Here is a 15,785-nt window from a genome sequence, read left to right as displayed (position 1 = left end):
AGAAGCTGTAAGCATGGCTTGGCGCTATCAGGATTTCATTGACCTTAGCGGGGCTTTGATTGCTTGCAGTTCAAAACAGTGCATTGGTGTTTGCAGAACTGTGGCATAACCTTATGTAGAACCAACAGCGCGGTATTGCTGTCAGAGACTTTTGCAATTCCTGACCGTTTCTTGGATTACTTCATGCTGAAACCTTAGGCTGCATCAGCAAAATTCTCTTTCCCTCACCCTCCATCTGGGATTTGACAAATATGATAGTTATTCTTTAAATTGATGGATCATTGTAAAGCCATTTAAAATGAAACCCATTCATTATTTGAAAGTCATTCTGCAAAAAACTCTTGAAAATTTGCCATTATGGGCTGATCGAAGGCAGATAAGACGTCGTTTCTAGTTTCTGTGATTGTCTGAAAAGGAGTTGGGGCTGAATGCACCCGCCTTGAACGTCTGGGCAGGTAAAACAGCGAAAGCGGAGGGACGAGAGAGCATCCTACTGTCAGAAGTGCACATACTTCTGGGGAGGCATTTCTGATACCCCAATTGCTTGAGGTGATGGTTGTTTCTAAAAGGAAAGCTATTTTTCCCTTGAATAAACGTTTGTATTGCCAGCCGTATTTTTAGTATGCCTTTGTAGGTCGTATGTTATTACTGGAAGATGTAATGATAAATAAATAATAAATGTACAAGGACCTGCTTGAAAAGAAAGGAAGAATAAAAATGAATCTGATGTTCTTTGTTTTAATGGCTGAGATCTTCTAGGCTATAAACAGTTGGCAGAGAATTAGACGGAGTTACATGAAAGCAGTTATTCTGAGATGCTCAAGTTGCCCTTCATAGACAGTGGCAAACACCAGTTGGGTAAATTTGCAAAATAGACCACAAAATACAGTACCAAATCCCAGCGAAATGCTGGAGGAGATAAAGTGATACAGGGAATCATTTTCCTGTCTCTAGAGAGTGTCCCCTACAGCGTGTTCCCCTTCCGGAGCTAGAAGGCAGAATCAGCCATTTCTCGCAGGTGCAGGTGCAGGTGCTTGGCCGGGGGCCTGTTCCACAGTCCGTTGAAGCGAATTGGAAAGGCACCTGCAAATTTCCATGGGATTGGGTTGTACGTGTCTTGCAGGATCGGTGGTTACAAGGCAGGTTGCCTGGATGCTCAGATTAAAAGTCAAAAGAACAGGTGGTCATTTGGTTTATAATGTTTTTTATATGCAGTAGTAGCACATAGTAATGACAAAAGGAAGATTTCATTTTGCATTGGCAAACAGAAGTTAAAGCCCTTGAGCGTGGCTGGGACTTGATGAAGACATTTTGGTGTTGGTCCCTGTGTGGTTGTGATTGTTGCAGAAATATATATGGGGGGGAACGGGCTTGGTTTTAGGTGACCTTCCTGAGAGAGTGTTGGTGCTCAGTTACCGCAGGAGGCATATGTTACTAATTTTTTTGAGATTTATGAAAGAGAGCCTCTCTTATGGTATATATAAATGGACTTTCTTATCTCAGTAAAGTTAGCTGCTTGAGGGAGTACACTCTTTAGGGCAGGGGTACTGTGAGAGTGGATTTCAGCAACGATCAAATAGGTTTTATCTTATGAAATCAACACTGCATGAAATTTTATTTTAGAATATTGATACTCTCTGCTGTGGGCCAGATGCAACCCAGGCTGGCACAGCTAATTCACTTTGGCCATGCTCCAGCAGAGCATCCTGTTTCAACAAAGTGATTAAGTGTGTACTTATCTTTAAGCACACAGCTAAATCCTGGTGATTTCAGTGCTTTTCTGGATCAGGGCTTCTTGTCCAGGGGACAGTTCAGCTACAAGGAGAGCGCTTGTAACTCTATCTTCCTCTTTCTGGATTTCTTCCCCTGCTAGAACTATTTTAGAGCTGGGTCTGTTGCTGGCAAGATGATGGAGTGATGGGTGCTTGGGCGGATTTGCTGCTGGGGCTCATGGGCCCCTTCTGATCCCTGCCAGGCCACAGCTGATCTGTTTTGGGGAGAAACCTTTCTCATTTCTTGGCTCTTTAGAAGGAGATTGGTTTAGCAAGCTGAAGACGAAGGCTGGTGTCCTTCACAGTTGCTGTGTTTAATGTTAAATGCTGGGCCTCGGTTGGGCTGGCCACGTGGACGCAGCTCGGGAGGATCAGGGCACTGGGAGGAAGCCTGTTAATTCCAGCCTGGGAGATCAGACGGAGCAAGGGGAAATCTGGGGAAGCCGATCCACCCCGAAGGTGTTTCCGTGCAAAGAGACAATTAAAATGTGCTTTGGAAAATAGGTTGCCTTTTCTGTTTGAAGTCTCCAAGAAAGCAAAACAACCTTCCCTCCCCCCCACACTTCCAATCCCACCTGTTTTGTTTTTTCCTATAAAAATGTGAAACTCATTAACATGTGGTGAAAGCAATGTACCGACGTCATCTTGATTTAAAATCTGTTTTAAATCTTAAAATGATGGAGCCAGAATCTTTACTGCAAATAGCCTTGCTTTTGTGGCTATGAGGCAGACTGTCAACATTATTTGAACATCTCTATTTTTAGTACTTTCGCGTCCTTTGTAACAATGTTATTTGAAAAGAAAACAAGAAGAGAGGTAGGAAGAAAAAAAAAATTAATATTATTCATGTTAAAAGCCAAATCCTGCTTGCTTTGCTCAGCCCGAGCTCCGATGACTTGGGATATAGCAAAGCGAGCGGAGCAGGGCTGAAGCGGAGGCCGGGAGCGCCGTTAACCTTGCGCTGTGTCCTGGCAGGTGCGAGGGCTCTTTCTGCTCTTGCTTCCCGAGCTTTGAATCGCTGCTTCTTGCAGGGCTGTTCTCGGAGAGTGGGAAATACTGCTGCTATTAATCGCAGAGTCCTCGTCCTTCACTTCTGTTCTCACCTTGAATGTCTGCTTAGGCACAGTGGCTCCCTGCATTTTCTTTTGTGCCACCCGTGTATTTAGCTCCTGCCGTCTCCTTGTGACTCCTGACATAAAATGAGAGAGTTAAATCGGTTTCTTTCTTAGGACTCAGGATTCAAATAGCATAATCCCAGCATTTAATAAGGGCAGCAAAGGCGATCCTGTAACATCCCTGTGAACCTCATTGCTGTTGCCACCGTGTTGAATATAATGTTTTTGTTTGGGTTGCTTAGTGAAGGGCTGGTGCTAAGCAGCACTGCCTGCCTGAAGTTTTCCTCCTGCTGCTGATCAGTGTGTCTACTTGATAATTGGAAAAGCTAAAAACTTCTTGTGAGGTTTTGACTTTCAGGGAGGATTTGTCTGTTTGGCTTAGACCTATTCCCTGGTATGAGATGACAGATGCAGGAGGCTGAAGTGGGACTGCTTTATGCATTGCGGTCACTTGCTCCTGTGTGTTTCAGGCTGGCATGGACCCGAGCGAGGATTTATTGACCCTTTTTCGTTTGCATTGCCGGCTCCATCCCCACACTAATATATCAGAACATTGTTGCGTCCAAGCCTGAAGGAGAAGAATGCCGTAGCTGGAACGTATTAAAAGTAGTAACTCTGCTAGGAGTAAGTTTTGTTCCTTTGCCAGCCCCAAACCTAGGCATCATTAAATTCCCATGTGATTCTTATTTTGCGGGGAATTTCATCTCTCACTTGCAACTCGTATGCAGCATTAGAGCTCATCAACAACGAGTAGACTTTGAACATTATTTGTCTTGGTCAAATTAAGAATTGCCTATTGTGAAGAAGTTTTGTGTGTGTGCCACTCGATAATCCTTTGCCGCTTTTGGTTTCTGAATGATTTATTGTCCTGTGAAGGGAGTCTGACATCAAAATATTGTTCATGAGTAGGGTTTGTGTGGGCGGTGTGGGCACAGTGGTGCAAATGCTCTCAGATCATGGAGTCATTTCTGTGCTTTTATATTGAGCGTGAAGTGCCTCCGGTGTGTGCTGCGGAGCCTCCCGTTCAGACTGGCCTTCTCCAGAACTTCTTGGTCGCCCGGTCCTCTCACCCTGGGTGAGCTGGGATGACTCTGGAGCAGAAGCAGGAATGCTGTTTCAGTGTTTTTTGGGAAACTGTTAAGTTAAGGTTGGAAACAGTATCTCTAGAGAAGGGCAGATGTGTCAGAGGAAGTTTCTAGTAGTGTTATAAAGCTGTAGTTAACTAAGGTTAATTTAATCCGTAGGCCAGAAAAAACACGCCAAGTGGCTCAAGAGAGCAGATCCCTGCTGCGAACGGCTCCTTTGCTCCGTGCGCTGGTTGTGCTCTCGCTGGCTCAAGTGGTCTCTCCCCGAGCAGCGATCCCGTTGGGGCAAACAGAGATGCAGCAGTAGGCTGTCAGCAATGAGCTGGCTTCACTTAAAAGCAGAGTTGGCTAAAATGTTACGCTGAAGAGTGCCCCACGTACAAATTACAATTAGCTTAGTAGATTTTATGCCCGTGCGCATTCAGAATTGAGGATGCTAGTGTCAGCATAAATAGTCCTGTGGAAGCAATGTAGCTGCTGAAGGTGAAGCACAAATTGTCCTCGAGCCTTTTCTTTGGAACTGAGTTGTCAGCCCCCTAAGTCCCATGCATGCCCCTGTACCCTGGTAGAGGCTATGCGTATGCAAATGAGAGCCTTATTTATGGACAGTTGGGCTGACCAGGATTAAATCAAAACAGGGCTGAGCAGAAGTTTTTACTTAAAACAAAAAAACCCCACAGTTTGATTGTTAAAATCAAGGTTTGGTTTACTGTCTAGAGCCAGCTCCGGGTAGGATTACATTTTGAGTGCCTGATACAGTGGCCTCAACTGTCAAGTGAAGGCCAGCCAAATTCAAGCACTGTTGCGCCATGTGCCCTTTGGCAGGTTGATGTGTAATCTTTCTATCCAAGATGCTTATTTTGTTTCATAGCCTGTTCTCTCTCGTCTCTCCCCTTACCGCTTTCAGATGTTTGTTGCCGAGGAGAATGTAGATTTTCGGATACATGTGGAGAACCAAACACGAGCAAGGGACGATGTGAGCAGGAAGCAGCTTCGGCTCTATCAGCTCTACAGCAGGACAAGCGGGAAACACATCCAAGTGCTAGGCAGGAGGATCAGCGCCAAAGGAGAAGATGGAGATAAATATGGTAAGAATACTTACTGGGATCCCCAGACTCTAGTTCAAAAGCTTTAATTCGCTATGTTGGGTTGAAAACTTTTTGGAAGAAAAACAAGATGAGCAATAAAAAACAGAGGATAAGAGGAAAAAAAAGCCCTTTTCAGATTAAGAACATGGGATTTTCTGTGTGAGAGCAGGCTGTCAGCCCAATCTCCCAGCTGCAGACAGTTCCCACAGTAATGTGATGCCCCAATTTATTAGTGTATGATGGTGCTTGAAGAGGAAAAATCTTTTTCTGCCCAACAGGTGGGCTTGCAGTGTGTCTCATGTAATTCACAAATGATCCCAAGGTTGGTGATTTGGGAAGTTCTTTCCATGTGAACTCTGGCCCCAGGCTTAGGGACTTGGGAACGTGCAGTTGTGAATTTGGCCTGAGTTTGTGTGAATCCAGTCTGATGCTTGAGTGAAGCATTCCCTTGTCTTCATTTCCAGGGGAGGGATATTTAGTTTGAGCTGAAATGAAGCAGATTTTGGAGCTCTAAGAGCTGGATCTCGGGGCATGTGAGTCCTGCTGGAACACAAATAACTGAACTGCTCGTAGGTTAGCGGTGGATTCAACTATTTTCACCTTGACTTGCACACAAGAAACGTGATGAAAGTGCTGCTGGGAGACTGAATTGTGAGCAAACTCCATAGTCCTGGTACATTTTGAGATGGTTTTGGCAGAGATACTTTTGCCTAGCTTGGTTTAGGCCTGAGTGACTGTTGCTGGAAGGGTTTTCTCTGTTTTGAGTACTGTTCCTTTTTTCTGTTACGGATGTACAGCCCTGTGTGTTCACGTGTTGCTGCAGAAGTCTACGTGCATGCATTGGCCAGAGCGCATAGCCCCATGATGCTGTTTTCACATGCAGCGGTGGTGGAGGTGGAGATGGGGTACAATGGAGGGCAGGTCAGCATTTATTTGAAAATGGTTATTCCCTGAGGATACTTCAAGCAGGATGAGGGATAGTCCATGGCTGCCACAGAGGGGCAGCTACTGCCGCTGTGAACATATGCAGAGGAACAGGGTGAGCTGTGCCGTAGGAAGTGTCAGCTAGAAAGTACCTGGCTGGTGTGAAATGAACCCCCCAAGGCTGTTCGGTAAAGTGACCCTACGGCTCAGAGAAAGGCCTGCCACGAAGGCTCATCGATGTTGTCCTTTGTCATTCCAAAATTTTCCAATAAAACAGGAGTGGAAAGTAGTAGCATTTGGTTGCTAATTATGGTGTTGTTTTATTGCATTCATCCTCTCCAGGTTTGATATGCAAACTAGTTACTGCATGTGAGCGGCTTGCTTCTGGGGAAACGCTCTTGCCCACAGTAAATGGCAGGTAACGCGATGTAGTTTTCTTCTCCGTAAAAGAAGGCAGCATTTACAGTGGGGTGCAGCAGGGAAGTGTGCCCGTGAGCAGCTGACAAGTGCTAATTTATGTGTCAAAGCCCATCTTGTCCCCTTCATACATATGCAATCGTATCTGAACAACAAATCCTTGCGCAGGAGAGTGCTCGTGGCCAGTAGAAAAGCTATGCAATTGCAGAGCCTTCGATTTCCAATCTGAGGAGCTCCCCAGCGCGTGCGTTGCTCTTGCCACCAAATCCTCTCCACTCCTGGTTGCCAGCACCCTTCTAATAACCCAAAGTGCTCCGACCATTGAGTCCATTTGCTAATGCCCCTGCCTGCTCCCTCCCCCGCTCCCACTAATAAAACTCCTTGATGTGTCAAGCTGCAAAGCCTTCCCATTTCTAGCCATGCTGAAAGGTTATGGAAATCTGTTCATCATCTTGCTTGGCACAGGAACACTTAGAGCATGATAATCGGGGAGACAGTGAGGTGGGGCCTGGAGGTCCAGGATGTGACCATGCAGAGCTCCTAGCTGTGATAATGAAGGGGGGAGAGATGTCAGAGTTACTGAAGTGAGAACCATCTGTGTTACAGCCAAAACTGGATACAAAGGCAATGACACAGGATTCATTATGTGCTGGGCACCCCTCCCCCAGAGGCATTATTATGGAGTAACCTTTGATCAAGACCAGAGAGAGGCTTAAATCAGGTCTGGGGATCTGAACAGTTGCGAACTTTTGATCCAAATCTCAGTGTTGCTGGTCAGATCTGCCTCGGTAGCAGGACACCTTTCCTCTTGTGCAGCAGATGGCTGTTTTTCCTACTGCCCTTTCTCTCTTTCCTCCTTTGCTGTCTCCAAGTTGGCACAGTGAGTTGGAGCTAGGCTTAACATTTGGGAGTGCCCAGTTCCCAGTTCTTTTCTTGGCTACACTGCCCTTGCAGACGATGCTGTCTCCCACAGCTTCTCTGCTCTCTTAACTCTGTCCCCACTAAAAGGGGAGAGAGTAGTGGAGGTGAAGTGGTGTCAGGATCACAGAGACCACGTCTCAGTCCAGCAAAGGGTTAGGGAGGACAAGCAAGAGCCAGTGCCTGAGAAAAGGCAGCGGATGTGGGAAAAGGTGGATGTGAAACTGGAACGTGAGCTGGCTCCAGCCCTGGATCCTCCTGCCTGCCACTTGCTGAGCCGCGGTACAGTGGCAGGCAGGGCTGTCGCGGAGCGGTCGTGCCGGACGCCTGCTCCGCAGTCCAGGGGGATAGCTGTAGCCGATCGGGCACAAGCGTGGACAGTGGGAAAACGTGCCAAATTGGAAAGCTGTGAGACAGACCAAGTGTTCCTGAGTGCCGCCAGCAGCAGGACTCATAGCTTCAGCACGGCAAGGCCGTGAGCAGGAGGCTCTGCAGAGCTTGCAGCATGGAGGGTGCATCGAGGGGCAAGAAGCCGTTCTGGCTCATCAGAGTGGCACTGTGTCCTTCCAACTTAATCCCAGCAAGACAAGGCGACACTGGGCAAGGGCTATACAGACTCAATCTTTGTGTGGGAAGCAGGGGTGTTTCTGCAGAGCCACGTGGCTATGGCTGTGTTCCACAGAGCAACTAGCACTGGCCAGTCCTAAGGATGGGTGAGCTAATTTAGCTCCTTTTCCCCCTCGCCCCCATCCATGCACAACTGGTTAAAGAACAGAGTATCCAAGTGAAGAGGTGACGTTTTCTTGTGCACGTATACAGCTTCCAAATGGCTGGTGTGTGAGGGTTACCCTGCCTTTGAAGACCAGGAAAATTAGCTAGTTTTATTGCAAGCTTTTATTGACTTCTGTAAAACTTCTCGCCTCTTGGTTGAAGAGAATGCCCAGAAAAGAAGGGAAGTGACAAATCTTAGGCAGGGAATTGCTGGTTTCCAGGCACCATCATGAGTTCAGCGAAAAGACCAGCCAGCCACAGCTCAGCTAAATTGCTGAGATGGTGCAGGGCCTGGAGCAATCCAGCTGGAGGAAGCCCTTTGAATGCTTCTTCTGGCCCTACAAAGTCCACATGCAAAGAAAAATGCATGTTCTGAAATACATAGTTTTACTGGCATAATAATTCTGGTATGTAATTTTTGGTTTATGCCCTCTTCATGGCCAAGATCTGGCCCCATATGTCGAATTATTAAATGGCAAATTAAGTCAGTTAATAGAATTAATTGAGTCGATGTAATCCTTTTAATCAGATGGATTTGATCCTTTCTCAGATGAATTAGAATCCATTAACAGATAAGTCAATTATTGAACTAAATTAAATCTAATAATAATGCCTGCTGCTCACAGAAACACTAATTAATCTAAATACACTTACCTATCTCCCATGGTTGTTTTTTTTTTTTAAGGGTTAATTGATGTTCCTAAAGTGCTCTGAGATCTTTAGATAACAGGCGATCTATGTGAGCAAAATATTATCTCTTAACAGACTATAAACTAATTAAAAGACTGATCTATTTACCGATTGCGTTTTTACTTTAATGTCCTCAGCCTATTCAGAAGGAGTTTGCACAAGCCCAGAAAAACAATATTCCTGTTATAAGCTTATTATTACTTTACAGGTTCCTAAGTGGTTCTTTCATTCAGAAAATGAAAGGGGGAAGGAGAAAAAACAACCATTAAAGAGCTTGACAAAAAAAAAAAAAAAAAGAAAAGGACCTGGAACCTTTATTTTCTACCTCCGATAAATGGTACAGATAGGGAAGAGAGGGATCAGTGACCTGAAACCTTAGATCCTTTCATTTATTTTCATTTCACAAAAGGCAGAAGACATTCTATCCTGTTTGTTCACTATCTTTGTATCCGGTTCACTTGGTGAGACAGAGCTCTCTTGGTTGGGTGAAGGCATTTTTTGCCTCATTTGTATTTCACAGGCATGTGATTTTTGTTTTAAAGTGCCCCTGTCTACTGTTGTCCTGGGGGGCGGTGTGAAGTGGTGGCCATGAGGAGGGATGTAAGGGGGGCGCGAGGGGTGTTTCATGCTGGCCCTCTCTACGGAGTTAAGTTTTATCTGCAGTGAGGAGATTGCGTGGGAATACTTAAGGATAGGATGTGGTTATTAGCTGTTAGGTTATTAGGTAGGTTATTAGCTGTTACGGGTTATCGCCATTGGTATTTTGGCCTGAGGTACAACATTGACCTAGTCTCTCCCAATTAAAAAAAAAGAAAAATTCTTGAGCCCAAGCCTCCTGGTTTACAAGGTAAGCAGCTTGTTTTAAGATACCCCAGGCAAGGGGCACAGCGCGCAGGTGTGATAGCTCTCGTTCGCAGCCCCCCTTCCGCCGCCGGCATTTCAGCCTCCTGGAGGACCCGGCCCTGGGCTGGCCAAGTGTTTCCAGAAATTCCCACTGCAGTCAGCCGGTTCAAGCTCTGGACTCAGCACACGCGCCAAAGGCAGGAGCCTCGCAGAGGTTAACCGAGCATGTGTTTGCTGACGGAGTGTGAACAAATCTGGGCTCAGGTAGACCAAGGAGGGGAGCAAACTGAGGAGCTGCTGCGCACGCGTGATGCCAGCCTTTGCCTTCGCTTACGGTGCAGACGCATCCTGGCCCTTCCTCAACGCCCGCCCTGCACCCGGCACAGAAGTGCTTTTCCAGGTAGGCAGATCTCTAGCTCTGAGGGCTGCACCTGGCACATGAATTCCTCCTGCAAACTTACGGAGGAAGCAAAGAGCTGGGGGAGCCCGGTGCCTCCTTCCTCGGCCGCCCCAGGCTGGGCGAGGTGCTCGGCAGCTTGCTGTCCCCCCCTTCCCCTCTGGCTGGGGCATCCCACAGATGCCAGTGGACAGGCCCATGTCGGGCACGTTACAGCTGTCTAGACATCAGCCACACTCTATGCCGCCGGAGATTTCATTTGCGGTAGAAGTGGGCTCTGTTCCATGAGGAGGTGTAATACGTGTGGAAAATATTATTATAGCAAAATAGCCTCCTCTAATTGACTCTAAATTTTGCAGGATTCCTTCCTAGGTTTGGGTAATCCTGCCCTCTCTAGAATTAATGAGCTGACATAGCACTTCTTTGGGTTTGGCAGCCTGACAGCTAATTTAGAACTCCCTAAACTCATTTCACTAATGACTCCCATTTGTTCTATCTCAAAGCCTGGAAACAAATGCAAAATACCAGTGCCATTGTCCCATCTTTAGCAAGTCATTCTTTCCCCTCAGCATTTCTGGCACCTAAACAGCAAGCTGCCTTGGGAAAACTGGTTAACCCTTTCCCTTCCTAGAATAGTTAAAATCAATTTTGACCCCCCTGGGAAGAGCAAGAAGAAAAACTATCTCATTGTGGCTGGAAGGCACAGAATTAACCTGTAAGGAAGACAGGAGATACGTCCCAAGTAGTGACTAGGGCTAGTTAAGTATTAGACGTATTTCCACAAGCGTGACATTCGGAAATTGCTTTTCTTCCCAGGAACCAGGTATGCGCAGAAGAGCCTGTCTGGCCCAGTACAGATCAGCAAATACCCTGAATGAACTGTGATTTGCTTTGTAATTTATTCAGCTGAAACATCGGGATGGCTGTTTCCTATTTAAGCTACGTATTGCTGCCTCCAGTCTCTTCCCATTACAGTTTTGACATGACAACAAGACAAATAATTTTTTTAAAAGACCTTTTATCTTCTAAACCATTTATTTTCACTTACTTAGCCTGGGGGCAGAGCTGACCTCAGCGTAAGCGATGATCATTCACCATGGCAGCTGTACAGTCATATGGGGCCGGTGATTGGCCTAAGCCAGGCAAGCCTTCGCTGTCCAGCTGCTGTGTTGTCTCGTTTTTTTTCCCCCTTGCCCAACATCCCCCGATTGCTTTATTATTATTTTTTTTAATGTCTCCCCTTCTCATTTGGGCAGCACAATCAGCCAGTGGCCAAGTTTTCCCTTGCGCGATGCGGCTGAACCGGGAGCGCTGCAAGGCGACTCGGTGCTTTGTTGAACCGCTAACGGCGAGGCTGGAGCTGGACCTCCCCGGTGCCCTGCGCGGCGAGGAGGCTCCGTTACCATCACCTTCGCGTCGGCTCTGAAAGGTTCAGCAGCCATTTGAAATATGTCGTAATCATCTTATACAAACCATCTGTACATTCAAGATTTTCTTTTTTTTGCTGTATTCTGCGTCTGTGCCAACGTAGGGGGAAGCTCTGCTTAGACAAGATGAGAAGATTGGGGAAACCCCCCCCCAAACCTTTGGCTTTTTGATTTATGAACAACCTCTTTCAAACAATACGTTTTTTTGCCAAATTCCTAACCCTTTGTTTTTTACCTGCTACTCCAAACTCCCACCAAGGCCAGTTGCACGCCTGAAGTTCAGTTGTCTCTGCAGACCCTGCTTTGTATAAGTACCTGTAGTAGCCCATACAGCAGAAGCAGTTGTTCATTTTTCCTCCTGACAGTAAAGTGATTTTTGATTTCCTTACTTCTGGACCTTGAGATATCTTAAAGGGACTTGGCTTTTATGGGAAGAAAAAAAAAAGTCACCTTTTAGCTCTGTGTCTGAAATTAATGTTCCCTAAATCATTGGTCATGGTTTGCAAAATGTAGGCCTGCCTGTCAGTAAATATTAGGTACCCAGAAATAACGAGGAGAAGTAATTTAGAGGTCTGCTGATAATTTGTCATTTTTAATTTCTATGTGGAGTGGAAAATGAGCTACAAAATGAAAAATCTTTATTTTCATGCGAGTCGTAAAAGGGTTTTTGTTAACAGTTTGTGTGTGTATATAATTCTATGCTGTGATTTAAGTGTTCCCATTAGAAATGCAGAATAGGAAATAGGATCCCATCTGTGAGCAATTTAAGAGGAAGTGAGACAATGGAGTCGATTGCTGCTTCAGTTTAGATAATCAATACAAATATTATTAGTATAGTGATTTATCTTCCTAGGCACTTTATGAAAATGTGAATGCCAGACCCTGAAGACAGGTCAATATGATATTATCTGTTCCTGCCTTGCTGTGATTACGCTTTTTTCCCATGAAGCTTGAGCAGCTGCTTTGCTAAATGTTCTTCCCTGGCTGTGATGAAATAACATGGAAACAAAGTTGGGGGTTCACTGTCTCTTCTGTGATTCTGGAAACATATTGTGTATATTAGTACAAAAATTACTTTTATGCAGAATTTATACACGGGAACTCCCTTGTGGTTACTGGGAGATGATGAAGCTCTAAAAGAAGTTTGCATAATTTTAAATTTATTTTTAGACCATGAGTGATTTTATGCACAAGTGCTGAGAGAGTCTCCAGTGTCAAGTTTATTCTGGTTGTTTTATTTTCGTGTCTATTATCAAACCTTTTATTGTGGTATCTGAGGTTTTCCCATATCTCATCATTTGGATAGTCATGAATTCAAGTTGGTTGTTGGGACACAATTAAAAGTACCCTAAGAATAGGTTAATCAGCATTTCTGAAAGGCTTTTTAAATTGCTTTTGAGGGAGGGGGAGCAGGAAAACATTTTAAACAAATCGACTTGTAGTAATTTGCTTGTTTGCCTTCTGCATGCATTAATGTATGTTAGCAAGTGGCCACTGAGATTTGTCCTTTGTAGGAAATGCAGTTTGGAGAAAATGAAAAATGTCAATAACTGTGTTGAGAACGTTCTAACTAATTTTTTGTTACTCATTCTTCCCTCTCCCCATGTATTACTAAAAATTTCACAGGCAAAATGGGTTTGCTTCAAAAGAATTGACGACAAGATGGGAAATTCAGAATTTGTTGTGAAAAAAAGCACACTTCTGCTTGAAGGTAACTTGTATACCTTGCCAGGCTGCGGTCTAGAGACCTAAACTCAGCAGCTTGCTTTGCTGGAGACTTAGGCCAGTGGTGGCAGCCCAGGCACTCAGCTGGAGCACCTCCGCTGCTTCACTCTCCCCAGATTAGATGATGAGACACTGGGGCTAGACCCTCTGGGCAGTGGCGACCAGAAGACCCTTGCTCCTTAGTAGAGTGACACGGTATGAATTTCTTCCTCCCTCTTCATCTCCGTGTGGGTCCATTCCTCATCTCTAAAATGAGTTACAACATTGCCTTACCTCATAGGTGTACTGTCAGGATAAAAACATTATAAATGGTGAGATGCTGAAGAGAGGGTGATAATGGAGACCTCATCAGCAGCTTGTTCAGAACTAATTATTTGGTGGCTCTAGATGCTGTGGGATCATCCCTGTTTTCAGATTTGGGTTTCTCCAGGAAAGGTGCTAGGCTTTATAAAAAGCAAGGCACTTCAATTGCATAAGATTTTACCTCGGCTTCTTTAAAAAACAGATAGTTAGGAATTTCCGCAGCTGCAAGGTGGAGCACAGCAAATATTAAGAAAGCCAGTAACGTTGCGTGGCCGTCTGGAAGAGAAGGGAAGAGCCTGATGCCCTACTAAAACTGCAGAGAGCCTTAGTCTGGGCGGAAAGGTGAAAAATAAGAAGTTCTGAAGAGGAGAGATTGCTGACGCATGACGGTTGGAAATCTGGAAGAATCCAAAAAGGGAGCTGAAAATACCCCCCAAAAATGACTATCTGTGGCTTGAACGAAATAGTGTCCGATCAGCATTCAGAAACCGCTGAATTCAGGCCGTTCCAATACTGGCATTTTCCAGACTGCCTGCCAGTCGGATGCTGAGGAGAACACGTGTAGAGCGTCTGCGGTCTCCTCAGCATTCGCAAGAAGGGGAAGGCATGCTAGGAGGAAAGGGAATGAGAAGGCCCAGTAAAAAAGCCCATCTTTTTCTCACTGCGTGTGAGGAAGGAAAGGGGCACTGGCATTGGAGGGAGATGGTAGCATGGCTTGTACTGTGTGAGCATCCTTCTTAATGAACCATGCCAGCAACAGTACACACTTTGTCCATAATAAATTTTCGGTATTTTTAGAATACCCGAAACAGAAAATTCATACTTTTTTGCTGATAGAGAAGCTGAGGCTTCTAAATGGCTCTTGAGCTCTATCTCCCTGACTTTTGTTGTCATAGCTTTAGAAATGCACCTATCCTTTTCTTTGGTTAGGCTACCTGGAGTGATTGAGTTTGAAGAGTCTCTGGGCAACACTGATTTTTTTTGTTTTTTTTTTTTGTCCTTGTGTCTCCGAAGTGAGACGAATGCATACAAGGCCTTATCCTCCTTTGCATCCACAGCTGCCAAAAAGTGTGCCTTTCTAACAAAAGCAATAAGAAAAAATCCTGCCATCTGCTGAGACTCTACTTTCTGCAACTGTAATGAGTTTTGGGTCTTTTCCAACAAGCAGTTTCCCATAGATCACAACTGGATGGCAGCTGTTTTGGAAGCTGGAAGAGTCTGGTCCCAGGTAGCACAGTGTAGACGAGTCCTTATTCTCTCCTGTTGCTCAGCTGCTTCTGTTCTCGATCAAAGAATGGGGCTCGTGCAACGGAGGAGGAGTGGATATTGTGCCTTGAATGACAATGATGCAAGCCAAGATGTTTTCTGGTTGGTGTTTGAGCACATAGTAGGCAAAATACATTTGGGATTCAGGCTTCAAGTTGGTGTGGCTGGTATGGTTTGGTTTATATCCTTTGTTCTCAGCCGCTTTTCAAGAATAAGTGGGAGTGGAAACTGGCAATCAAGTATGGGGGGCTCTAGCAGCAGGGGTTAATTGGCCACAACCATTGGAAGCAGTGAAGACCCCACGCTGTGGAGAAGCAGCAGGGGAGAGCCAAGAATAGGACGGCATATACGTGTCAGAGAAGTCTTAAAAAGTGGAGAAAATGTGTACAAATGGCCTGAACACTTGGCCAGGGACGGTCGTGAGGCCCATGTTGTGTCCATGGCTCCCACCACGTGGGATGGGTGTGAGGGGAAACCTCAGTGCAAACGCCATTATTACTGTTGCTGATTTTTGCAGTAGTGAATGAGAAAGCAGTCGGAGGGGTGCTTGGATTTCCTCATTTCAGCTAACATACTGTGTCGAGGCAGGAGGAAAACTCCTCAACTGCTGCAATCTGCTCTTGTCCTGTTGGTACCCGTGATGTTGCCCCAGATTTGACCAGCTAAGCATCTTGCCTCATGATACCTTTAGTATAAGTCCAAAATAATGTTTCTACTGGTTCCCTAGAGCCAGAGGGATCATCTAGGCTGCCCCTCTGTTACAGCCGAGGCCTGATTTTCCTGTTGCTTTCACTCTTGAAACTCTACTGACATCTGTAGAGCCATTCCTGAGCCTCCTGCGTGAGACTGAAAGGAGATTAAGCACCCAGCAGTGCCTCCTGTTCATCATGCGTCTTGCACCTTTGATAAGACCTTGCATTTCAAACCTTTTTAGCCAGTGGGAGGCAAATCAAAGCTGTTAAGTTTTAGCCTGTGATAATAGTCGGTGCTGCGTGGTTAGCCCGGCCTCCTAGTCTTTGTGTGACATTTGATCAGCGGTGGTTC

The 15,785-nt window shown here is 45.5% G+C and overlaps 1 protein-coding gene across 2 annotated transcripts in view; it reads left to right on the top strand.

Annotated features, from left to right (window-relative positions):
* Nucleotides 1–15,785, top strand: part of FGF18 (fibroblast growth factor 18) — a 77,514-nt gene that overhangs the window by 24,101 nt on the left and 37,628 nt on the right. For both annotated transcript variants that reach the window (XM_064520822.1, XM_026097708.2), the window contains one exon: nucleotides 4,880–5,060. In XM_064520822.1, coding sequence (XP_064376892.1) covers nucleotides 4,880–5,060 — 181 coding nt within the window. The remainder of the gene's footprint in view (nucleotides 1–4,879; nucleotides 5,061–15,785) is intronic.

Source organism: Dromaius novaehollandiae, chromosome 15, assembly GCF_036370855.1.
Source record: "Dromaius novaehollandiae isolate bDroNov1 chromosome 15, bDroNov1.hap1, whole genome shotgun sequence".
NCBI lineage: Eukaryota > Metazoa > Chordata > Aves > Casuariiformes > Dromaiidae > Dromaius > Dromaius novaehollandiae.
Note: the sequence above shows the minus strand (reverse complement) of the source record. Positions and strands in the feature narration are given on the sequence as shown.